At 37.9% G+C, this 23,880-nt stretch overlaps 4 protein-coding genes across 6 annotated transcripts; 3 read left to right on the top strand and 1 right to left on the bottom strand.

The window, feature by feature from the left end:
• Positions 1-760: 760 nt before the first annotated feature.
• On the top strand, positions 761-3,727 carry LOC110761285 (Tetratricopeptide repeat (TPR)-like superfamily protein). 2 transcript variants are annotated; one of them, XM_021963731.2, is made up of 4 exons: positions 761-964; positions 1,262-1,421; positions 1,607-2,518; positions 2,619-3,727. In XM_021963731.2, exons 2-4 carry the CDS (start codon positions 1,317-1,319, stop codon positions 3,513-3,515), a joined length of 1,914 nt encoding a protein of 637 aa, XP_021819423.1. In that variant the 5' UTR covers positions 761-964; positions 1,262-1,316; the 3' UTR covers positions 3,516-3,727. The 2 variants fall into 2 exon arrangements, with proteins under 2 accessions (XP_021819423.1, XP_021819422.1); XM_021963730.2 differs by having other exon boundaries at positions 762-964; positions 1,202-1,421.
• Positions 3,728-4,161: 434 nt separating this feature from the next.
• LOC110761159 (Rhomboid-related intramembrane serine protease family protein) lies at positions 4,162-6,311 on the bottom strand. Its single transcript, XM_021963567.2, has 7 exons — positions 5,951-6,311; positions 5,711-5,826; positions 5,513-5,598; positions 5,252-5,292; positions 4,928-5,094; positions 4,773-4,835; positions 4,162-4,517 (listed from the first exon to the last, which is right to left on the bottom strand). The coding sequence occupies exons 1-7, from the start codon at positions 6,162-6,164 to the stop codon at positions 4,296-4,298; spliced, it is 909 nt and encodes a 302-aa protein (XP_021819259.2). The 5' UTR covers positions 6,165-6,311; the 3' UTR covers positions 4,162-4,295.
• A 4,090-nt stretch (positions 6,312-10,401) lies between these two features.
• LOC110761251 (signal peptide peptidase) lies at positions 10,402-15,274 on the top strand. Of its 2 annotated transcripts, none has more exons than XM_021963686.2 (12): positions 10,402-10,595; positions 10,752-10,863; positions 11,794-11,909; positions 12,011-12,162; positions 12,276-12,361; positions 12,721-12,848; positions 12,955-13,005; positions 13,213-13,299; positions 13,409-13,478; positions 14,203-14,339; positions 14,525-14,602; positions 14,969-15,274. In XM_021963686.2, exons 2-12 carry the CDS (start codon positions 10,824-10,826, stop codon positions 15,047-15,049), a joined length of 1,026 nt encoding a protein of 341 aa, XP_021819378.1. In that variant the 5' UTR covers positions 10,402-10,595; positions 10,752-10,823; the 3' UTR covers positions 15,050-15,274. The 2 variants fall into 2 exon arrangements, with proteins under 2 accessions (XP_021819378.1, XP_021819377.1); XM_021963685.2 differs by having other exon boundaries at positions 10,403-10,595; positions 10,737-10,863.
• Positions 15,275-19,512: 4,238 nt separating this feature from the next.
• LOC110761150 (sulfite exporter TauE/SafE family protein 3) lies at positions 19,513-23,638 on the top strand. The gene is made up of 12 exons (XM_021963551.2): positions 19,513-20,295; positions 20,544-20,703; positions 21,122-21,322; positions 21,398-21,462; positions 21,802-21,829; positions 21,933-22,012; positions 22,086-22,172; positions 22,281-22,331; positions 22,429-22,650; positions 22,856-22,949; positions 23,073-23,213; positions 23,316-23,638. The coding sequence occupies exons 1-12, from the start codon at positions 20,080-20,082 to the stop codon at positions 23,399-23,401; spliced, it is 1,431 nt and encodes a 476-aa protein (XP_021819243.1). The 5' UTR covers positions 19,513-20,079; the 3' UTR covers positions 23,402-23,638.
• The last annotated feature ends 242 nt before the right edge of the window (positions 23,639-23,880 follow it).

Here is a 23,880-nt window from a genome sequence, read left to right as displayed (position 1 = left end):
TGCAGACCTTAATATTAGTTATATGATTATTTCATTAAATTTATGTGAATTTATTATTTAGATAAATCGTGTGGTTAATACGAAGATCCATGTCTATTGTTCATATATGGTATCGTCATCAATGACTCCTACAAATAGATTAAATGGGCTCGATCACAGGTCTAAGCCAGCCCAAACTTTTGCCCCAACATGATCTTATTATCAAATCAGAGTCGGTCTCTAGTGAGAGTAAGATTATATTTTGAGAGTCATTACTCTTTTGAAGTGTCAATAACCGTTTTTTTGTTTTTTATCTTTATAAATGGAATCTAGAACATCTATTACTATTAACGACCCAAATGTATTATATCATGTATATTTATTGATATTTATACACTAAAATATAAATTTATTGTATAACCATACCATAACACACATTAATAACACCACGTGTACAACGATCACCCAGGAGAAATTTCTCAAATGATTGTACAGAATGTCACAATACCCATACGAGTCATAGCTATCCAACCATTCACAACCTGGCAAATTTGCCTTGGTGCAAATATCCCACTGGTTGGTTTGTCAATTATATTTGTCACAAAAGAAATATCACTAAAAGCACTTATTTACAGCAGAAAAAGAATTAAATAGAAATGCATTAAATTTGAAAATATGCTTTCATTTCATGATTTTTTTTTCCGAAGAAATGTATTTTCATGATGGTGGAACTTAAAAAGAAAAGCATATGACCAAAATAAATAAATAAATAAATAAAGGAAAACCAAGAACCAATTTCCTGAAACAAATTCAGAGCCTCACTTTTCCTCCTTATCCCATCACCTTGTCTCTCACCCATTCTGAGATCAGATTATATGTTCCCTTTGGTGGGTCTCCATGCCTCATTAGTCTACAAGCATATTCAGTGTCTCTCTTTGTCTCTCTCTCTCACGGACTGCAAATGTCTGCAATCTAACGCCAAAAGGTACAAGCTTGTTTCTAGCTCCTAAATGTTGTTTCTTGGGTTTCTAGCTTACCAATAGCTTGAATGTCTGCAAAGATTACAACTTTTTCACAGAATTGGTTGGTAGTAACCAATATATTTGTTGGGTTGCTTTTGATATTTGTAAACATTGCGATTGAACTTTTTCGTCGATGTTCAAGTTGCTTGAGCACGAAGAACCGAACTTGATTTTCTGGTGTATCATTGTGTTCTCCATAGGGACCCAAAAAAGTTTGAAAATGAGAAAAGATTCATCAACTGGTTTTGCTGTGTATTCAGTGCGAAGTTAGAGACCCACTCAAACTCGGTGACAAGTTGACAGAGCCATACCCATATGGGAGAATCAGGCAAAGAGAAGGCTTTTTTAAGAACAACTAACAAAAATGAAGAAGCAACTGCCACTACTGCAAATGGACGGGTTCAAGCATTACCCATCAAGGTATTGTGTCATTAGCTCAATGATTTGATTGTGTGCTGCATTAATTGTACCGCTTCTGCTTCTGGTGTGTACTTTGACAAGCCTGAGAATTTCCTTGCTTTATTTGTTTCAGTGAACTTTAAAGGTGGTTTTTTTTGGTAAAAAAAATTTATGTTCTTTTTGGTATTTTATTTTTAACCCCACAGGGAAATCATCCAGATGATAAGAACCAATTGCGTCTAATTTCAAAGCCTAATGGCTCAATGAGGCAATCCCATTGTTCTATCTGCATGGCCAAAGAGAATTGTCGAATTGTGCGTTCGAGAACTAGGCTAATGAACATTTTGATAGAGAGAGGGAGACCTCAGGAAGCCCAGTCCCTTTTTAATGGTTTAATTGAAGGAGGACACAGGCCTTCACTGGTATCATACACAACCCTCCTAGCTGCCTTGACCATCCAGAAGCGCTTTGAGTCCATTCCTTATGTTATATCACAGGTGGAAGAGAATGGAATGAATCCTGATTTAATATTTTTCAATGCTGTTATAAATGCTTTTTCGGAATCTGGGAATGTAGAGAAAGCCATGGAAACCTTAAGGAAGATGAAGGAGAGTGGATTAAAACCCACTACCAGCACTTATAACACATTGATCAAAGGGTATGGGATTTCTGGTAAGCCTGAAGATTCTTTGCAACTGCTTGAGATGATGTCCCAAGAGGAAAATGTAAAACCAAATACAAGGACTTTTAATGTTCTAGTCAGAGCATGGTGTAAGAAGAAGAACATTACAGAGGCATGGAATGTGGTGCATAAGATGGTAACTTCTGGAATGCGACCTGATGCCGTTACCTACAACACATTAGCAACAGCATATGCTCAAAATGGAGAAACAAGTAAGGCAGAAGGAATGATTCTAGAGATGCAGAACAACAAAGTGCAACCCAATGAACGAACTTGTGGCATTATCATAAGTGGGTATTGTAAGGAAGGTAAACTGAAGGAGGCCTTAAGGTTTATGAAAAGGATAAAAGATCTTGGGCTGCATCCAAACATCGTTGTCTTTAACTCACTGGTTAAAGGTTTTGTTGATACCATGGATAGAGATGGGGTCGATCAGGTGAGTTGTCTTGCTGTTTCTTCTTGTAATGGCCCAAAATGGTGTTTTGTTTTAATTGTTGCCACAAATCATTACAATAATTTCATATATTAACTTGCAGGTGCTGAAGTTGATGGAAGAATTTGGGGTCAAACCAGATGTGATAACATTTAGCACCATCATGAATGCATGGAGCACAGCCGGATTCATGGAGAAGTGTAGGCAAATCTTTGATGATATGGTGAAGGCTGGCATAAAACCTGACGCGCATGCATACAGCATTCTTGCCAAAGGTTATGTGCGTGCTCAAGAAGTGGAGAAAGCCGAAGAACTATTAGCAGCCATGATGAAATCGGGAGTTCGTCCAAATGTTGTGATTTTCACAACCATCATGAGTGGATGGTGCAGTTCTGGCAGAATGGAGCATGCAATTAAAGTTTTTGATAAGATGTGTGAACATGGAATTTCTCCCAATTTGAAGACATTTGAGACCCTAATATGGGGATTTGGAGAAACAAAGCTGCCATGGAAAGCTGAAGAAATACTCCAGATTATGAAAGAGTTTGGTGTTCAGCCAGAAAAATCTACTATCTCGCTTGTTGCTGATGCTTGGCGTGCGATTGGATTAACAAAGGAGGCAAATAGGATGCTGGGTGCTATGAGAAGTAAAGAGAAGACCCATCAGGTTGAAACTGAAGAGGTACCATTTGAGAGCTTAGAGAAAATTTATCATAAGAAATCTGCAAGTGCCTTTCATCCCAATCTGTTACAGATACCATCAGTAGTTACAAGTGATCAAAAAGGATCAGCAGCTTCAGCAACTAGAAAAGGAAGAATGGTGCTAAGAGATGGTGATTTTTCATTAGATGTCTCATCGCTTGCTGCAAAATCTATGCATCTGTCTCAGACGTGTAAATTTGGGGAAAGATTGCCAATTATATGCCGGAAGCAATCTCAAGGGCAGCTTGGTGTGTATGGTCAGTTTGCACAGCAATGTACAGTTGTGTTCTTGAACTGAAGGAACAATTCTCATTTAGATGTGACACAGAATCATATAATCCTCCCAGAAGCAATTTCAGCATATAAAATGTTGTAGATAGTGAAGGGAACCTTTGTTCTTTCATGAAGCATTTTTTGCTTGTTTTTGAGCATGCTGATTACTTGTTGTAAATCAAAATCAAATGATACTTTCCTACATTAATCATGAATATAGTTGTTGACATTCAAGGACATGAAGGGGTGCTGCTAGTTCCTATCTTATGCCACAAGCTCCCTTGTATTGTCCCAATCTTAAGGAAACTCATAAAAATTCATAACAAGATTTTCCAGTTTCAGTGTTGATAGAACTGGTTTTCCCTAATGCAATGCACAATTATCCCCTTATTCCCATTTATGGTATTTGTTTTAAATTTAGACCACTTTTGGGTCATAAGAATTTCCCCTTATTCGTTCACTCCGACTCTGGTCTAGGCCCCAGTTAGAGACGTCTGGTTCGAGTTGAGACGGAACATGATCCATTTAATTGGCAAAATCCAGGTCATAGTTCAGATTACCAGAAACCCAACTGGGCCAACTCTGCAAGGAGCATTTAGCTTAACTCGTTAAGAGCATTTACCCTTTGCACTCAAGGTCCTAGGTTCGATTACCTCCTCTCCCATTATCGCTTGTATAAAAAGAAAAACTCTATCATTTCTCATGAATCAATTAGTATCAAGATAATTTATACATGATCAACAACGAATAGAACATAACGATAATCAGGACACTAACTGCTGCAAGCCCTTCAACACCAAGCACATCAGTTTGGTTTCCATATCCAATTTTCATTAGGTTCTACTTGTTTGATTTGAAAATTTGATCCTTGTGCTGGGGGTTCAGAAGGAACCTTGCTGAGAATCCATACTAGAAAAACACCAACAAGAGCACCTGAGAGATGTGCAATGTGATTGACATTCATCAAAGAACTGCCTCCGCCGAAGGGGCCCGATAATGCAGTAGAAGCTTGAGCTGCTTCCATAACCTATTTGTGGGCACAAACAGCAACAGAAACAATTACACATATATCTAACACATTTTGAGATATATGTTAGATGATCTATGAAACAATGAAAAACAAAAATCAATAAACAACTAACAAAACTACTGATCTGACAATGAACCTACGAAAATTGGGAAATAAAAGTAGAAACATATTAGGCCAAAAGAATGCATAAGCTCTAATTCTTGCATGCTTTAATATGATACCGATTTGATGTTTCTGAAAAGCTTGGCTCACCTTCTCTATAACAAATTGGCCCAATATAAGCACTTCAAGGATCTTTCTCCAGTCCCAGGACATCTGTATTAAGCAAAAAGAGGGTGAACTGGTTAAGCATATAGACTGAGTCCTATGATCGCGAGGTACACGAGAATTCTAATATAGGAATTCACCTTTACTAGTACACTGATTGTAAATAACCCAAAAACAGCACCAGATGCTCCAACCGAGACTGCATTTCTTGGTAGAACAAGCCATGAAACAAGGTTTGCTCCAACCCCTGTAAGAATATAACAAAGCCACAGAGCAAAATTTCCTTCCTCTTCTTCAACTAGCTTTCCTGTTGAAGCCAAAAAATACCCTTTTAAAATTCAATAATGTATTTTCTATTTTTGGTACAAATTTTTCATGTACTTCCAGTATTAAGTTGACCCTATTGTTCGACCAAAAAAAAACGTTGATCCTATTGGAAAAAATAAAAAGAAAGAGACCCTCACCAAAAATATACAAGAAGAAAAGGTTGCTCGAAAGATGGTTCCTGAAAAATAACGCATGTGAATATGTTATCTTGCCAGAAAAACATTTACGTTGCCAAACTATGAATCCGAACCCCACATTTTGACAAGAAAAAACACGATCAATGGTCTACATTCGCAGTCTCGTAACATAAGCTGATTTATTACACCATCCTACATATGGTGCACCCTTTTTACATGTGGGTTGTACACATGCAACCTTCAAGAGCACAGAAGTCTCACCAATTAGCATGGCAAAATGTTGCTGTTAGAAACTGGTACCAAGTAGGCCAGTTGTGGTAGAGGTACAGCATTTTAATTGCACGAACCTAGCAAAAGCATAAACAAAATTGTAAACTTCAAACCCAATTTGATGTTGAAACCATTACAAATTACAATTTATAAACTTGCTAATATAAATTAATCAAAGATTAACACTACCTGAAACACATGATCAGCAATGTAAATCCCAAGATTAGCAAGTATGATCCAAAATATCCCATTGGCCCGTCTGGGCGGCTTCCCTCTCTCTTCTGGCTGTGATAAAATGTCTAAGTCTACCAATTAACAAACACACCATAAGTACAACAAGACCAGAAGTACAACAAGGTTGCTTGCACCGAAATTGAAAAACCCAAACTCCAACTGGTTGCAGCAGAAAGATGAAGTCAGAGGACTTACCTAAGCCGTTGGATTTGCATGCTATGGGGCTGGGAAAGCGAACGGTGGGGGGGAGAAGAGGGCGGAGCTTGTTGGGTTTGGTGCGTTTTAGGGGATTGGAGAGAGAAGAAGGAAAGCTGAGAGTGAGGGTGGGGAGAAGTAGTTGGTGGTTGGGGTGACGAGGTTTGGGGAGAGGTTGAAGATGCTGCAACTGTAACTGAAACAGTTGGGGCATTCTTTCCTTCTTCTTCTTCTTCTTCTCCTCCCCCGTTGGGGGTGTTGGGGGAGTTTGAGGAGGATATTCAGGGGTTCCAGAGATAGACCGGGAAGAGAGATTTTCCCTTTGTATGTTTGCTCCTCCTTCCCGGTCCTAATTTTGGCCCCCTTTTTCTTTCTTTTCTTTTCTCTTCCTTCTTCTTTGAGTAAATTTCAATTTTGCCCTCTTTTTAAACATTTTCTTCTTCTTCTTTTCTTTTCCTTTTTGGATACAAATGATATTCACTTTAATTTTAGGGTTAATTACAATTTAGTACCCTGTACTTACACCATTAAGACATGTTAGTCCCCGTATTTTCAATTTTAACAATCGCATACCCCGAGCTTGTAAATTTTTTACAATCCGATTCCACCGTTAGGTTTCCGTCAGATTCCACCGTTAGTTGCCTACGTGGCACTATGGTCCCACTTTTTTTTTTAATTTAAATTTTAAATTGATTAAAATATTAAAAACCATAAAACCAAAAAAAATTAAAACAAAATATCTCTCTCTCTCTGATCAAGCTCCAACAGCCCAACCTACAACCATATCCCACGAACCCAGAAACCCCCCCACCCCCCTCACCAAAAGCTCTTCAGAAACTTCATTTTCTTCCTTAATCAAGTTCACAAACTCCCTAAATGCAATTTCCCGAAGCTTTTCTGGATCTTTCGAAACTAACAAAACACCATTGTTCCAACCCTTTTCCTTATTTCCCTTACCCAAGAAAACCCTTGACTCGTGTGAGAGCAAGCGAATGACGAGCTCTTTGATCAGATCTGCGACTTTTTGCTGGTCTTCTTTTTCCATTTGTGAGAGAGAGAGAGAGATAGAGAATCGCAGGGGGTGGAGGGAGAAGAAAATCGCAGGGGTGATGGGTTCTGGGTTCATGGGGGATAGGGTTGTGGGTTGTGGATTCTTGGGTTGTGGCTTCGTGGTGGTCACGGGGAAATCGCAGGGGGTGGAGGGAGAAGAAAATCGCAGGGATGGATGGGTTCTGGGTTCATGGGGGCTAGGGTTCTAGGTTGTGGTTCTCTGGTTGTGGGTTCGTGGTGGTCATGGGGAATCGCAGGGGGTGGAGGGAGAAGAAAATTGCAGGGATGGCTAGGGTTCTGGCAACCACCCAGACTCCCTCCCCCTTCCCCCTCGATTTCTTCTCCCCCTGCCCCGACCCTAAACTCCAAAACCAGAGCCCTCGCGATTTTCTTCTTCCCCCATTCACCGATGACCACCACCCGCACCCAAACCAACCTAAAACCCCAGCCCGCAACCACAGACCCCCTCCCCCTCCACCCGATTTCTTCTCCCTCTGCCCGACTCCAAACTCTAGTCCCCGTCCACAAAAAACCAACATTTTTTTTGTTGCAAAACTGGGAAATTTACCAAAACTGCAAAAGTCTCAAACTTTGAGAAAAGAAAATTTGTTGCCTTTTGTTTTCTTTCCATCAGTTCATGATCTACCAAACAGGGGAGAAGACACAAGCCAACCCAAAATTCTCATAACCACATTCAACACCCAAATTCAAAAACCAACGATTTTTTTTTTCCCAATATGTTGGTTTTTTATTGTACAAAGAGAGAGAGAGAGATAGGGAGAGAGCGGAGAGGAGAGGAGAGGAGAGAGAGAGATGTAGACCGTCAGATCTCACCGGAAAGCATCGGCGACGGTGGGAACAAGCTCTGAAGGATGGAGAGAGTGGTCGCCAAGTTGTGGTTGGTAGGTGGGGATTGGAGTTTAGGGTCGGGGCAGGGGGAGAAGAAATCGAGGGGGAAGGGGGAGGGAGTCTGGGTGGTTGCCGGCTGGGGTCTTGGTTCGTTTGGAGGTGGGGGTTTTGGAGGATGGCTGCGAGTGGGCATGGTGGAATGAAGGGGAGAAGAAAATCGCAGCGGTTTGGGAGAATTTTTACAGAGAAACAAAGAGAGAGAGAGAGAGAGAGAGAGAGAGAGAGAGAGAGAGAGAGAGAGAGAGAATTTTTTTTTGATTTTTAATATTTTATTTATATTTTAATCAATTTAAAATTAAAAAATTAAAAAATGTGGGACCCACAATGCCACGTAGGCAGTTAACAGAGAAATCTAACAGAAACCCTAACAGCGGAACCACATTGCAAAAAATTTACAAACTAAGGGTATGCGATTGTTAAAATTGAAAATACGGGGACTAACATGTCTTAAGGGTGTAAGTACAGGGTACTAAATTGTAATTAACCCTTAATTTTAATCTAAAGTTCTAAACTATGGGGAGGGGGATTCAAACTCAGGTGCAAGGTGGAAAGCACAATCTCTTCTTTTATTTTCCTTAAACTTCAACACGCTACACTTTTCCTTAAACTTTGTAAACCGCATATCCTTCTCGTATCAAATATACTTTTGACTGGGGCTAAAGTATGGGCCTATTCCGGGCTTCCAGGGACAGGATGCTTCCCTAAAAAGGCCTGCACACTCATAACAGTTATCATAGTAGGAGTAAACTGGGCTTTGACCCAGTTGAACCCCCTCCGATGGTGAAGTCAGGTATGGTTCTAAGGTGAAGAGGATGGATGTAGGGTTTTCAATATCATAGTGTTTATTACCTTTGTCCATAGATTGGTGAGGGGTATTTATAAGGGAGAGAGAGTGACCAAGACATTTAATGAAAGAGATCTCATTCTCTATCCCTCTAGATTGAGTTACATTTAATGTTCTGCTTCTAATTAACCTACTTCCTTGACAGGGATCAGGTGGCGAAGTGACAAGCGAACAGGGATGAGAGGTGTATTAAATTATCTTTCTCCATCACCAGCTTGTCCGATCGAAGATCGAAGAGTAAGGCGATATCTGGTTAAGGATGTGATGTGCATCAACCGACATTTCCTTCCTGCCAGGCTGTCTCATTAATGCTCTTCTATATTGGGACATGGAGCCACAGTGGTCGGGTCGGTGACTAGACATCTGATCACTAGTCCAACCCTTACTTCGTCATAATCTTCTTTGAGGAGCTCATTGTTGATACCGAGGATATCACATGTGATCGGGTCGGTACATAAGTGACCTGGTCCCTCAAGGCCACGTGGTGTCCTTTGGTGGGCTCGGCTCACAATGATGGTAGGATCTATTAACAAACTTCAACACAAAAAACATCGTTTATAACATATGATCTTTTGGCAAAATTGAGATAAATGTCTACATATTTTATGCTCTTTTGTTTTTTAATTAATGGGGGAGGGTAGATTTTGAATTTTAGAAGCTCTTTCAATATTAAAAAAAATCCCAAATAGAAATTGGTTATACTAAAATCCTAGTAGTGTTATTTGATATATTGAGATTTGGGCAATATTTAAGAATTTTGAAATGACATACTTTATTTTTTATATAAGCGATATTATACTTTAATCTAATTTAAACTACGGAAGGAGAATTCAAACTTGAGTGCAGAGTGGGGAGCACATATGCTTGAAATGACATACTTTAGTTCCTTGTTTAGTTTGTAAACAAAATCTACACATATGATAACTCATAAATTCCAATGTTATATTTATCTATACATGTTTTCTTTTCAAAATTCTAAAAAAAAAAATTTTTTTAAGGAAAAATAATAATTACAAATTACTATCATCCATCATTAGATTCACTATTCCTACTCGACACCACCACCATCTATATTGCTACCAATTTATCACTAACACTCTAACCACAACTGTCGGCATCGTCACACCCATCACTCATTTATGAACTGATAATTCTGTGAAGATAAACTTTAACTTTCATTATTTAACTTCAAAAAATATTATCAACAATTTAAATAAAGTTCTAAAAGGAAACCATTTACATAAAAAAGAGCTCAAGAGGAAAAAGATACAAATGGGTGAGGTGATCTTGGAGAATGACGATTTTGCCACTGTAAAAATTATCGAGCTACACAGTATTGACATCACGCGGTAAAATCTTAAACAAAGGAGATATTTTGGAGGTTCCAAAATCCGACATGTCAAAATATGATTGGATGCTAGACGTCAACCTACGTGGCTCACTTAAAAAGGATCCAAATCCGTCATCCACTTTATGACCGATGCAACGTATCCAAATGGGGGATATCAACGGAAGTTACTAAAAATACCTCCACCTGCTGACACTTCAATTCCGTCATGACCACCAATCAGAGCACACCACGTTTCAAGAAAGCAATTTAACCCACCCTTTGATCGCTCCGTCGATTTAATTCTCACAAAATCTAATTCCTCATTGGCCGTCACAAACCTCACCTAACAGCCCCGTAAGGGCTCTCAATTTAACCCCCATGCCCATTGCCTTCTTCAGGTAAAACCCTAACTCTGCAATTGAATCAAAATCTCTCTCTCTCTCTCTCTCTCCCTATTTCTCCGATCTGTACGCAAGGGAACCGTTGAAAATCATCTGCATCGCGGCCCACTGGTACTGTTAATTTCCTCTCTTACAAGAACGCTATTTTCGTCAATTTCATAATTGCGTGTAAATTTCACATTTTTATTGAAATTGAGATTGTATTTTAGGAAAACTTTATCAGTTACACCTTGCAATTGATCTCATTTCTAGGGTTTTGTTGCGAAGGTGGCCGAATTCAGTTTGATTTGATCGGAATTTTGGTCGAAGCGGTTTCTTTTTTCGAGTGATATAATAACGATGAAGAACGTTGAGCGTGTTGCCAATGTCGCTTTAGCAGGTTTGCTCTTTTGTGCATAATTTGATATTTTGTTCTCAGTTACTGTTTCTCGGTGCCTTTTTGTTGGCATTGGAAAATGTTGTTTTGTAAATAGAAGAAATATATAAATTTCAGATTGAGTTGTTGATTGGGGAAGTAAAATTACAAAAAGTTTAGAATCTCGATGGGTCTTTCACTGAAGAAAAATGATATTATAGTCTCTTAAGGCTTTAAATTTAAAGAGCAACAGTGGCCTTGGACTATCTTAAAGATAATTCAATGGCTATATATGGCATTGCTTGCTGTTAGTACAGGAAGGTAGGCACACAGGGTTCAGGGAATGACAGAACCACCAATAAATTTGACTTCAGACCAATATGATTTAGGATATCCTTGTTATTTGAGATAAGTAGGCTGTCTTAGGGAAATAACATACACTGTATGTAGTGGTCAGATTTCGTTCTGTATTTTTCTCATTGCTATATGTTTTTGAAATGGAAGGGTGATGTGAAATTTCTCGACGCCCTCTCTGTCACTTCTTGTTTGACAGGCAACTTGGGGAAAGTGGAAGAGTGGCAAATATGTGCCTTGAGGTTTACCTACCTATTTTCCATGCCCGACCCCAGTGTTATAAGGGCAATGGATTCTCATTTATCTAGTAAAATTTGCAATGCATATGCTGTAAAATGTAAATGCCATGGTTGAAGTTCGAAGGATTGGTTACCAGTTAACTAGCATCCGCATGTCAAATAAAGGGACCCCCGATTTCATTTGTTTTTACTGTTAACTAGCCCTTTGATTTCATTTGTTATTACTGTTGAACTAGTCCCTTGATTTTATTTGTTATTACTGTTAACTAGCTATATGCCGTGGCTAGTTTTTACTTCCCAGAGTCAGCGGAGCTTGAACCTCAGTGACATCACTGACATGTGGTTGTTACTTTGGCTGCAGGTTTAACGTTAGCACCACTTGTTGTGAACGTAGATCCAAACCTAAACGTAATCTTAACTGCATGTCTCACAGTTTTTGTGGGTTGCTACCGGTCTGTGAAGCCAACTCCACCTTCAGTAAGTACTGCTGTCATTTTTATTTGGTTTTTGTTGCATTTGTCATTGTCTTCATGAACCTTCCTTGAATTTTCATAAACGGTTCTATTTCAATCATGCAGGAGACGATGTCTAATGAACATGCCATGCGTTTCCCGTTTGTGGGAAGTGCAATGCTGTTATCACTATTTTTACTTTTTAAGTTCTTATCCAAAGACTTGGTTAATGCTGTATTGACGTGCTATTTCTTTGTGCTTGGGATCATCGCTCTCTCGTATGTCCTTTCTTTATAGGTTTATTTTTTACTGCTATATTATTGTCAAACATTTTTTTAATTATATGCTTTTTTAAAATTAAAAACGTTTTAAACCACCCTTATTTTTACAGGGCAACACTGTTACCTGCTATTGCACGTTATTTGCCGCAGAGTTGGAATAAGGACCCTATCATATGGAATTTTCCATATTTCCGGTGTATGTGACTTTCCTTTTGAAGTTTTATTATGATTACTATTCTTATGACATTCTTTACTGCATCACTGGTATTATTCTTTGTCTTTCTCATTTCGTGCTTCAAAATATATATTTTTTGTTTGTGTTTTAAAACTCGATTTGGATATAATTAGTGGATCTTCTAGGAATTATTGGGCAGGTAAAAATTGAGTGCGAAATTTTAGTTATGCATCAATGACTTCTCTTGTTTTAACATGAGTCTGCTGCCGTGTGAAAGCAGTTTGGTTAGTCTTATGTTCTGAGTTTTCATTTGATCTAGTTGACATTGTCTTGCTTGCATCATGCAGAATGATATTTTTCCTTACACCTTTCTTACACAGCTTTGGAGATTGAGTTCACAAGATCTCAGATTGTTGCTGCAATCCCTGGAACCTTTTTCTGTGCATGGTATGCATCAAAGAAGCATTGGCTGGCTAACAACATATTGGGGCTTGCCTTTTGTATCCAGGTCTGTCAGCATCCAATTAATAGACATTTGAGTATGTTTCGCATCGTCTCCAATAATTATATGTTTTTTATCTAATCGATTTCTTTTGTGGTAATTTTCTTTTCAGGGAATTGAAATGCTTTCTCTTGGGTCTTTTAAGACTGGTGCTATCCTTTTGGTAAGAAGTGGGACTCCTGGATTCTTGTGTATTTTTCTGATAGTATTTTACTCTGCATCTGATTGTCTTTCACACCACTTGTGCTGCAGCAGCTTCATTTCTGTCTTTGTCATCACTGCTTTAACCATTTCTCTAGTATTTTTGGGCCTATATATTTCTAATATTTGGCCCTATATATTTCTGATATTTGGTCCTTGTGCATTGCAGGCTGGACTTTTTGTGTATGATATTTTCTGGGTTTTCTTCACTCCAGTTATGGTCAGCGTTGCAAAATCTTTTGATGCTCCTATAAAGGTTTGTACTCCAGATTGATCAAGATCTTTTTACCAATGTATATTGCGTCTTCGACTGTTTTTAGACTACTGATATGCTTACCTGGAACCATGATTTAATTTGTCTGCAGCTGTTGTTCCCCACAGCAGATGCTACACGTCCATTTTCTATGCTTGGACTTGGTGATATTGTAATCCCTGGTGAGGTTTAAAATTTCATATGTTTTCTTATCTAGTATCTACTGCATGCTGGTTTAATAAGGTTAGCTGTGGTTTGTTATTGGTCATTTTGTTATTAATTCGTTCTATTAGAGTTTGAGTGTTAGGTGATGTAGAACTAAAATATATTTGTCATTTCCATTACATATATTTTTGTTTCCTTATTCTACCCACTAACTGTGTTGGTCCTGCGAAAGCAGGGTTCCTGTAAGTTGTGGGCGGTAAAGAGTTCTGGATTAGGTCTTGTCCTTTTCCATTTGACATATTACGCAATCATTATGGATTTTGGGAGGACATTTGTTATGAAACCTTTAGGAACCCTGATTTTGTTTTCCCTAATTAGGCATCCTGCTAGTGGCACTTTTCTTTTCTTTATCTTTTTCCTTTGCGCTTCAGTCCTATAATGGGAGTATACTGTTCTGGTGTTAAGGAGAACATGGATCAATCATTTAAAAAGGTTTTGCTAATAGTGGGCATGTCTAACCAGAACAAACACAAGAACTGGTAATCATTTGACTAATGGTTTTAGGCTTTTAGCATACAAATGCTTCACTATCTAACAGCCAATTGGTTCGCTTGAACTTTTAAAATGTCTATTATACATTGCTAACCACATGTGTAGGCTAATACATTAATGAAAAATGAGTCAGTAAAATCACTTCATTTGGTTGTTGGTTCTCACTTTTGGTGTTATATATTCCTTCAGGTATCTTTGTTGCTCTGGCTTTGCGGTTTGATGTATCTAGGGGGAAACAGGGCCAGTACTTTAAGAGTGCATTTTTGGGATACACGGTTGGTTTGGTCCTGACAATTGTTGTAATGAACTGGTTTCAGGCAGCACAGGTGAATGACATAATTATGCGTGATGTATTTCACCCTAGTACATGCAGGGATCCCCTCACTTTTTAAATAGCTGGCTTGATGTTGATGGACATTCCCATTATATATTTATTTACCTTGCATTAAGTTATGGTCAGCGCATCTCAACTAATTTATTACCTATCCTCCCTGCTGTTCATTGTTTACAGCCTGCACTGTTGTATATTGTACCCACTGTTATTGGGTGTCTGGCTGCTCACTGCATATGGAATGGTGATGTCAAACCGGTAAGTTCACAACCAATGCATTCTTGTTTCTGAGATTTTACTTTTGGCATGACATTCCAATAATCTAGTAATTATCAGTCATAAAAATAATGGAAATACTTTATTCAACACATAAGGGTGGTTGGGTTCTTGTATGGGTTCCTAGGTTATGACTCATGAGCCATTATTTGCCTTAAGTTATGAGCCATGCTTGTTAGATATTGATGTTATTTGATACGTTCTTAAATTCATGTTAAAAGGAATTTTAAGTTTTGGGATGAAGGAAAAAGAATGAGAATAAAGACTAAGCTCAAATAGAGAGAAAAAATAGTCATGCTTGTTATTTACTTTGCTGAGTGAGGTAATGATCTCTGTCATATGGTGCAGCTATTGGAATTTGACGAGTCAAAGACACTGGCAACATCCGAAGAAGATAGTGAGACTAAATCTAACAAGAAGGTGGAGTAAGTTGATATTAGGAGAAGCCGCCAGACACCAGAGCTTTCCAACTCAAAAAAGAAACACCGTTTTTCTCTTGGAGGCACCAAACACCGTTGTACCAGATTTTTTTGAATCAAGGAAGAAATAATCTTTTCCGTTCCTTATAAGATACAACAATACAACCATGTTAGGTTAATACAGAAATTTTTGCTATTTTTTTTTCTATCTAATTTTCATAGAAATTCTCAGTCATTTATCTTGCTGATAGATTTATCCTGTCTCCCAACTGTACGAAAAATACTTCCCTGCCCCGGTTTAACTATGGTCCTTCCTATATCACCCCTCATGTAACCTATCACGTGAAGAAAGAGATCGGGATGGTGAAACCAGGACAGGGAAGTTTCTCCCAGTGTACATCCAAGTATGAATTATTGGAGAGTGATGAGGTCCATGCAAGAAGCTCTGGCCTTAGCAAAAAATCCACATGGTAAAGCGCGCCCAGATTTTAGTATACTGGTTATAACCGAATAATGCTAGTTTTGTACACATAGCAGGCCGCTTTTTTTGATGGAGTTTCTCTCATCTGTGTCTCGCCCTGTGGGATAAGTGGCCAGCAAGGTAGTCCAATTTGCATCACTTGTAGTACTTGAGTCTCACGTGCATCAAGGATGTTTGCCATTTAATTACTGTGTGGCCGAGAGAATTTCTCCCATGCTTCAGTGGTGTGGGGAACTAACTTACCGGAAACGGAGTGTTATGTTGCTTAGAGAGACAAACACAAAATGTACGTGTCTTGTTGCATGCAAGTTTCTCGCCAATGCCGAACCACGGGCTGCAATTTGGAAGAGTAACCACACAACGTCACATTCTGTTGCCATTATCATTCTTATGGTTGTTAACAAAATTGACGGCATGATCATTTGTCTTAATGAAATTGAAATTGAAGGAACACGGGAATGATTTTGGAAATTAAAAAACCAAAATTCGAATCGGGTCAAAATTCATATCTTTTTCACTTTTCTTTTTCTTTTTGACCTGCAAACATTCTGAGTTGATGTGATTTGAAAAGACAGAGCAACGGTACAACGCCTACAAGGCCCACCAATAAAGCAGCCCATTCAGCCTTCAACAACATACTATCCTGCACTTTCCATTTTATTTACCCAAAAATTTACATCTCTTAACTAAATTATATAACAAAACAACAGACTTGAACCTAAACTATCATAGGCGACGGCCTGTAACTCGTATGGGAGGAAGAAAACTCACACCCACGAATACTATGAGGACTTGAATCCAAGACCATTCGAAAGCACATTAAAGATCTAGGTCAATCCAACTAACACCTCATTAATTGGTGTAACTCACGTAGTTAACAATATTAATTTTTGCACCTAAAGTTTTGATTTCGATATCTCCCCCCTCTTCCTCCGCTTATTTAGTAAGAAAAAAAACAGAAAATATATCCAATTCCAAACCCACGTTTTTCTTGCTTTCTGGAACACAACTTTGTAAGCCAATTGATTCAGACATGAGGCTTGGTTTGTGAAACGCGTGCATTGTCAAACCAATCTGACAAAGAATTGACCCCCTTCTTCTCATTTTGTTTTTCCTTGGCAGCCTTATAGGACCATGTTGGAATCTGCCTACACCTTTCTGACTTGTCCACGGGCCTTTGGACATTATTATATGACCAAATTCGATTGCTTTCAGAACTCTACTTTTTTTGGGACAGCAACATGCCTGTCTCTTTGCAAAAATTCATAGTGCCATCCAGTTGGGGTTTGTGATCAGTAAAATAACAGAAAAATTATATGAAAAAACAAAACAAAAAAAAAGCATCGTTGTATTTTCTTAACAAATATTATATATACAACTAGCCAACTAGGTTAGCAGAGATTGAGAATATACATGCTTGTATTTGCATAACTTTATTGATCCATGTAGCTTTTCAAGATGGCCCCGAAAGAACAAGGTTGAGGCGATCACATGCCAATTGGATCAGCGTTTGAAAGCACATGTAGCACAACACAAGGGGCGCCATGGAGTCTTCAAAATTGAAAATGATGATTATTTCCAACTCTTTCTTCCCCCCCTCAACCTGCATCTATCACAGCATTTCACAATCAAAGAGTTTTGTGGATAGGGATGAAACCCACGAGTGACTTATATAAGATTTGCTAAATCGTTATTCATGGTCGTGTGGATGGTTGTGAATGATCGGATAATGTTGTGAGGTTCAATACGCGACATTCATTACTTTTTATTGTTGTGGCTTACGTTAGCGATTCTCAAGGAACATCAATGCTTTAACGTAGACGACAATCTAATTCCGGAAAAGGGATTAATAAACTCAAGCAAACTTTTTTTTTTTGGGTTATGAAAAAGGCAAGAGAATTTTCAATAAGTTAATATATTTGTTGGTCAAGAAAATTATTTTGTGGGCCATGCATGCTTAAAATGAGGTGGATGAAATCGTGCTGTCTATGAGACGTATATTCAATTAAGATTTTAAAAGAGTTTAAAAGAGTTAAAAATGTTTGGTTTGCTTGCCATTGCCGGCTCTTTTCTCTTCCATGTGATGATGACTAGTGAGGTGTGAAGGTTGAGTCTTGAGTGGAGCCTGGCGTGGCGTTCATAAATGAAAGTGCTATACAAATTGTTTTCTTCTTTTTTTTTGGCCTTTTTTGCCTTTTTCTTTCAATCCTTTTTGCCTTTTATATTTTAATCATTTGTACTGTTGTACGTAATATATTATCCCTTTATTTTTTGTTGGTGTGACGTAATATCGCTATTTATGCTATTTATGCATTTCTACCTGTAATATTGTGTTTTTTTGTTTGTAATATAATCTATATATATAAAGCAAAAGGCAGAGAATGGTGAAACATTCAAAATACCAGAAAATGCCCTTGGTTAATGCAAATATTAAGAATTGAAATTATTAATTAAATAAGGATAATATGATAAATTCACACTTTTTCATATTTAAAAAAATTATATAAAAAAACAGATAATGGCCTATTTTTATGGAACACAACTACCCATTATCTTTTTTAATTCTAAAATAAATTTTAATTTTTAAAGAAAAGCCTCGCAGGCGCGGAAGCGCGTGCAAAGAGGCTAGTAATATTATAAAGAAAGCTTAAGTGGGGTATCGCACATGCTCAGATGTGAGAAGCTCGCCTCTCATATCTCACGGTGCGCATATACCATATAAAAAAGAGGTTAATTACTAAATAATATTTGCTTTAGAATAAATACAAGGTGTGTCCAAGGATGCACATTTAACATCTTTTTTTTTTTTTTTTTTTCTGGGTCTGGTTCTCATCGACTTTTGATTTAACATCTTCCTTTTCTGTTTGGTTTTCATCGACTTTAAAATTCCTCTTTATTGTCTTGTCGCTTTTAAGAATACGTGTATTAAATTGTTAGAATTTGTTATCAAACAGCTGGAAAAAAACAATTGGACATGACGACAGTATCCTCAGTCTTCCCCTTTTATATACGAGACAATTTTGTTCATTACTTTTTTTTAATGCGTACGTGTAGATTCAAATTTAACATATTTCATCAACGAAAATGTATAAATTGAAGATTCTGAAAATTGCCATTTCTGAGTTAAATCTCTTAACATTGTATCCCGTATTTGTTTAACTTAACAAATGACCCTCTGCAACCTTTTAAATTCCACTAACTGAAAACATCGACAGCAAAATGTAAATGAAAGAGCCCTAGAATTTCATTTTCATGAGACTACATTGACAAGGAATAATGGATAAAAAAGCTCCATTGTATGTCCAAATGAATATGAAAACTTTAGTCGCATTCCTAGATTGTCATTCTTTACTTCAGACCAAAAAAAAGATTGTCATTCTTTACTTCAAAATACAATAATAAAGTTTAATGGCATGTTTACTAATCCGGAATTGAATTACGGGGAATTGAATTGAGGAGGAGTTGGATTGAGAAGAATTAGATTCCGAATTCCTAATGAAGTTGTTTACTAAACCATATGGATTGAGGGGAGTTCGATTCCGAATTCCTATTGAAGTTGTTTACTAAACCATATGGAATTGGGGTAAAAGTGGCACTAATTACTAAAATGTCCTCATTTTTTGGTTAAAGTAGATGGCATATTTGGAATTTTGAAAATTGTGTGAGGATATAATGGGTAGAAAAGATGAATTCCTAATGGGTGAATTCTCCAGGAATTAGAATACCACCTCATATTCAGGAATTGAATTCCTCCAAAATCAGAAATTCAATTCCTAATTTTGTGTGGGCCCCGTTTACTTTTCAATTCATTGATGTGAAGTAAACGCATGAATTCTCCATAGGCGGAATTCAATTCCTGATGAGAATTCCAATTCCCGATTAGTAAACATGCAATAAAAGTGTTTAGCCGAGACTGAGGAATCTGAATAGGAAAAAGAAACAGTTATCCACGTGTGGGAATGCACAATTAAGAAAGATTAGATTTCTCTCTCTCACTCGTCACTCTCTCCCGTTTCCATCTTCTTCTTCTCTATTTCCTTTTATATTTTATTTTTGTGATTGGAACTCCCTCGTCTTCGACTCCATTACTGAATCCAAACAAGAAAAAACCACCCTCTGACATATGTGTCGTGCAAACTCTTCGACACATCTCTTCTCTTCTCTTCTATATTAAGTCATCAACCATCACCACCCATTCTTACATTGCGAAGCGTGCAAACCAGAGAGAGAGAGAGAGAGCTTTTTTTCCCTTCCTCTCCTTATTCTCTTTCCATTTCTAGCAGCAACCCATTATCTCTTAGAGACTTTCACACATGAAGTTTCAAACTTTTCTCTCATTTTCTCTTCTGTCATTTGCTTTCTCGGGAAAAAAAATCTCTCCTTTTTGAATCCGCACAGAGTCACTCTTTTAAGCAAGCATTAGCAGACAAAAAAAAAACCTCAACATTTTCGTTTCACTTCCTTGGTCGTCTTTTCTCCCGCGGTTTCTCGGCGACCAAACAGAATATCAAGAGTCTAGTTTGTGTTGAGAAGAAAGGTGGTGACTTTCGGGATTAGATATGGCTGTGCTTGGAGCGAAATTGCAGGGTTTGAGATCCGTGTTAATGGTGGTGTTGAACTTTGCGTTAGCATTTGTATTTGTTTCAGCGGAGAGAGGCCTGAAGCTTGAAGCTTCGAGGTTCAATGGAACAGAGGGATCTGAATCCGATTACCTTCTCAGAGCTGTAACTTTCTTTTGGCAACCCGAGAGATCGGGTTATCAACATGTTTGGCCGGTAAATCCCATGAAGACCGTTTCTTTGAATTCTGTGTTTAATGTTTAAGTGTAATAAGATTATCCCTGACAATGTTCCTTCAGTTAATTTTAATATTTGGGTTTTAGCTTTTGGATCAAGTGCACATTATGTGGATAGAATCAGAAATATATGTTAATTGGTTGTTTTAGTATCTGTATGTTATTTACTGTAGAAAATTTACTGTAAGGGGATTGTAAAAAATGGATTTCGTGAATTTTGTTTTACAGGAAATGAAATTTGGGTGGCAAATTATTGTGGGTTCCATTGTCGGATTCTGTGGAGCAGCATTTGGGAGTGTAGGTGGTGTTGGTGGTGGTGGCATTTTTGTTCCTATGCTTAGCCTAATTATGGGGTTTGATCCGAAGTCAGCAACAGCTATATCGAAATGTAAGCGATGATGTTTTCATGTTTCAATAGGAAAGGAAAATATGTACTTTTCAGTTTTGACAGAGTGTAGGTTGAACCATTGTCCATGCTCTTTGAATTTAATCAAAGAATTTTGAAACCAGTTGACTGTTTGATAGAGAAAAGCTCTTGATCACTGTCACTTGATTTTACTTCCTCAGCTTGACACCTTGATTTCTTAGGCTGTGCTATAATTTCAGCAAATAAGTTTTAAATCCTTGTCAAGGTTGAGTATGAGTTTGAGAGAAGTTTTATAGAAGGCAGTTGACAAGGGTGCTTTGAGGAAAGCTTATTTCTCTCCAACTGCATAATACATTCACTTTTACGTAATGGTTCCACTGTTACATTGAATTACTGGCTGGAAGTTACATAGTCATGCATTCTTTTTGTTTTGTGTCAGGTATGATCATGGGTGCAGCTGCCTCAACTGTTTACTATAATCTTAAGCTAAGGCATCCCACACTAGAATTGCCCATTATTGACTATGATTTGGCGCTACTCATCCAACCAATGCTCATGCTGGGCATTAGTATAGGAGTGGCTTTCAACGTGATCTTTGCTGATTGGATGGTCACAGTTTTGCTTATTGTTCTTTTTATAGGTAATGATCGTTTTAAGTTCCACTTTCTTGGCTTTATGCTTGAATACTTCAACCACTTATTATTTTCGTTTTCAGGCACGTCAACAAAGGCATTCTTGAAGGGTGTTGAAACATGGAAAAAGGAAACCATTTTGAAGCGGGTAATGCTGTAGGTTTTTGACCGTTTCATAGAGAAATTAAAGTCTCTTTACTATATTGAGCCTGAAATCCTGATTACTTTTCACTGCTTTTAGAATAGATTTCATTTTTGTTGGAAATTTAAGATAATTCCAGGATCAGACATGCCATGTCACTTTAGTACTTTACTGATGAATTCCGAATTCTAAGTTCATTTCACTTTGTGTTTGGAATTTCTAACTTCATATCATCATGTGCACTGAAGTAATAAGGCTTTCATTTGAATGTGCTTGAAGCGCTCCTGAAATGCATATATTACACTGCTAACTTCATTACTAACCATCACTTTTCCTGAATTTTAGGAGGCCGCTAGGCGTTTGGAGTCGACTGGTGAGTTGATCTACTGTTGTTCTAATGTTGTAAAAAAATAGTGGAATTTCTTTCTTCTAGTTGAATTCTGCAATCGGGCCAATACATTTTCTTGTTTGGTCAGGTGCTGGTGGGAATGTGGAATACAAGCCTCTTCCAAGTGGCCCAGCCAATGACCAGCAAAAGGAAACCAAGGAGTTAGGGGTAAGTGTCTACGTAGAAGCTGTTATCATTGTGATGGAGTTTCAAAGCTAAATCTAGATGCACATTCTAACAGGTCTCTGTTATTGAGAATGTTTGCTGGAAGGAGCTTGGACTTCTGGTTTTTGTCTGGGTTGCATTTCTTGCACTGCAAATTGCCAAGGTTTTTACTTCTTTTTTACTTAGTTTGTCAGAAATTTTTTTATTGAAAATTTCCCTGATTATATGACATTGCAGAGCTAACTTGTAATAATCATATGCTCTTCTACAGAATCACACAACTACTTGTTCTCCAGTATATTGGGTAGTGAATTTGTTACAGGTACTACAGTGTAAACTGTATTTGTTTCTCTGCATGTTACATGTTAAGATTCAATTCATGAAAAATCAGGATGAGTTACTGTTTCCATGTCCTGCAGATCCCCGTTTCTGTCGGTGTATCTTTGTACGAGGCAGTTAGCCTGTACAAGGGACGAAGAGTAATAGCATCTAAGGCAGAGCAAGGGACAGTTTGGCGGGTGCACCAGCTGGTTATCTACTGTATCTTTGGTGTACTTGCAGGAATAGTAGGTGGCTTGCTTGGACTAGGTGGAGGGTTTATTATGGGTCCGCTATTTTTGGAGCTTGGAATCCCCCCTCAGGTGAGCTCATGATTGCCTTTGACATGAACACGATCATGGACAATGCTGTTCGAAATTATTGAACTATTGCAGAGTTGCCAATTTCTCCCTTTACATGGGTAATTAAAAAACTATAAACATCGATGATCGAACATTAAAAAAAATCTAAGTAAAAAACCATTGACGATTTCGTTTGTTCTAAAACTTCTTGATGATTTCCTTGCAGGTCTCCAGTGCCACAGCCACCTTTGCAATGATGTTCTCCTCATCTATGTCTGTTGTAGAATACTACCTTCTAAAACGTTTTCCAGTTCCCTATGGTAAATTATATACCTACAAACACTTGTAGATAGATGGAGCAAGTAATTAATTTGCTGTGCTAGACAGACTCGACGGTTGGTCTAAATTTATGTATACTTATACACATTCCAATCTTTCCACAGCTCTATACTTTGTCGCCGTGGCCACTGTTGCGGCCCTTGTAGGACAGCATATAGTGAGAAGGCTGATTATATTATTTGGAAGAGCATCACTGATCATCTTCATTCTAGCTTTCACAATATTTGTCAGTGCAATCTCACTAGGTGAGTTTTTTTTCTCTTCACTGCCAATATATAAATTTCAAATTATGCTAAGACCCTGAATTCTGAGAGGTATTTGTTTCTTTTCAATATTTTATTTTTCAGGTGGAGTTGGCATATCAAACATGATTTGGAAGATTCACCAGAATGAATACATGGGTTTTGAAAACCTTTGCAAGTATGATGTATAGAATGTATCTTTTAGGGAAAAAAAAAAAGAGGTTGTTAGGATCCTCATGCATGTACTCTTCTCCTAGGTCAAACTTCTTGTACCTTGCTCTAAGTTGTGGGTCAGTCTCAGTAGTAAGATGAAAGCTTGTTTCTGTCAAATTTCTCAGCTTTGTCGTGTACGCTTGCCCAGTCGCTATCTCTTTTCAAAAGAATCTTTCGGTGCACTGCATTTGCTTCCAATAACACAACTTAGAAAATACACAACCTTTTTCAACAGTAATAGCATATGACTCATTCCCTGTCAGCAGCAGATCAGAGTGATAAGAATAAAGAATGCACTCCGAGACATTAATTAGTTTAATCATATATCCCAACTCAAGCAGATGATTAGGTCTTAAGTTCGAATCCCGCTATCCTATTTCCCGCCAAGAAAAACACGAAACATTGAAGTTTTATTTTCTTGTTGGTTACATACATATAATGTTTTGTTAACACAGCT

The sequence above is a fragment of the Prunus avium genome, chromosome 1 (genome assembly GCF_965620075.1).
Source record: "Prunus avium chromosome 1, drPruAviu1.hap1.1, whole genome shotgun sequence".
Taxonomy (NCBI): Eukaryota; Viridiplantae; Streptophyta; class Magnoliopsida; order Rosales; family Rosaceae; genus Prunus; species Prunus avium.
Note: the sequence above shows the minus strand (reverse complement) of the source record. Positions and strands in the feature narration are given on the sequence as shown.

Coding starts and splice junctions, on each gene's coding strand:
- LOC110761285 (XM_021963731.2), top strand. CDS start 1,317: ATGGGAGAATCAGGCAAAGAGAAGGCTTTTTTAAGAACAACTAACAAA. Junction 1,422..1,606: donor TTCAAGCATTACCCATCAAG/GTATTGTGTCAT, acceptor TTAACCCCACAG/GGAAATCATCCAGATGATAA. Junction 2,519..2,618: donor ATAGAGATGGGGTCGATCAG/GTGAGTTGTCTT, acceptor ATTAACTTGCAG/GTGCTGAAGTTGATGGAAGA.
- LOC110761159 (XM_021963567.2), bottom strand. CDS start 6,164: ATGCCCCAACTGTTTCAGTTACAGTTGCAGCATCTTCAACCTCTCCCC. Junction 4,836..4,927: donor CAATCAGTGTACTAGTAAAG/GTGAATTCCTAT, acceptor TGCTTAATACAG/ATGTCCTGGGACTGGAGAAA. Junction 4,518..4,772: donor GCCAATTTGTTATAGAGAAG/GTGAGCCAAGCT, acceptor GCCCACAAATAG/GTTATGGAAGCAGCTCAAGC.
- LOC110761251 (XM_021963686.2), top strand. CDS start 10,824: ATGAAGAACGTTGAGCGTGTTGCCAATGTCGCTTTAGCAG. Junction 10,864..11,793: donor TGCCAATGTCGCTTTAGCAG/GTTTGCTCTTTT, acceptor CTTTGGCTGCAG/GTTTAACGTTAGCACCACTT. Junction 13,300..13,408: donor CTTTTGATGCTCCTATAAAG/GTTTGTACTCCA, acceptor ATTTGTCTGCAG/CTGTTGTTCCCCACAGCAGA.
- LOC110761150 (XM_021963551.2), top strand. CDS start 20,080: ATGGCTGTGCTTGGAGCGAAATTGCAGGGTTTGAGATCCGTGTTAATG. Junction 20,296..20,543: donor GTTATCAACATGTTTGGCCG/GTAAATCCCATG, acceptor TTTGTTTTACAG/GAAATGAAATTTGGGTGGCA. Junction 21,463..21,801: donor AGGAAACCATTTTGAAGCGG/GTAATGCTGTAG, acceptor CCTGAATTTTAG/GAGGCCGCTAGGCGTTTGGA.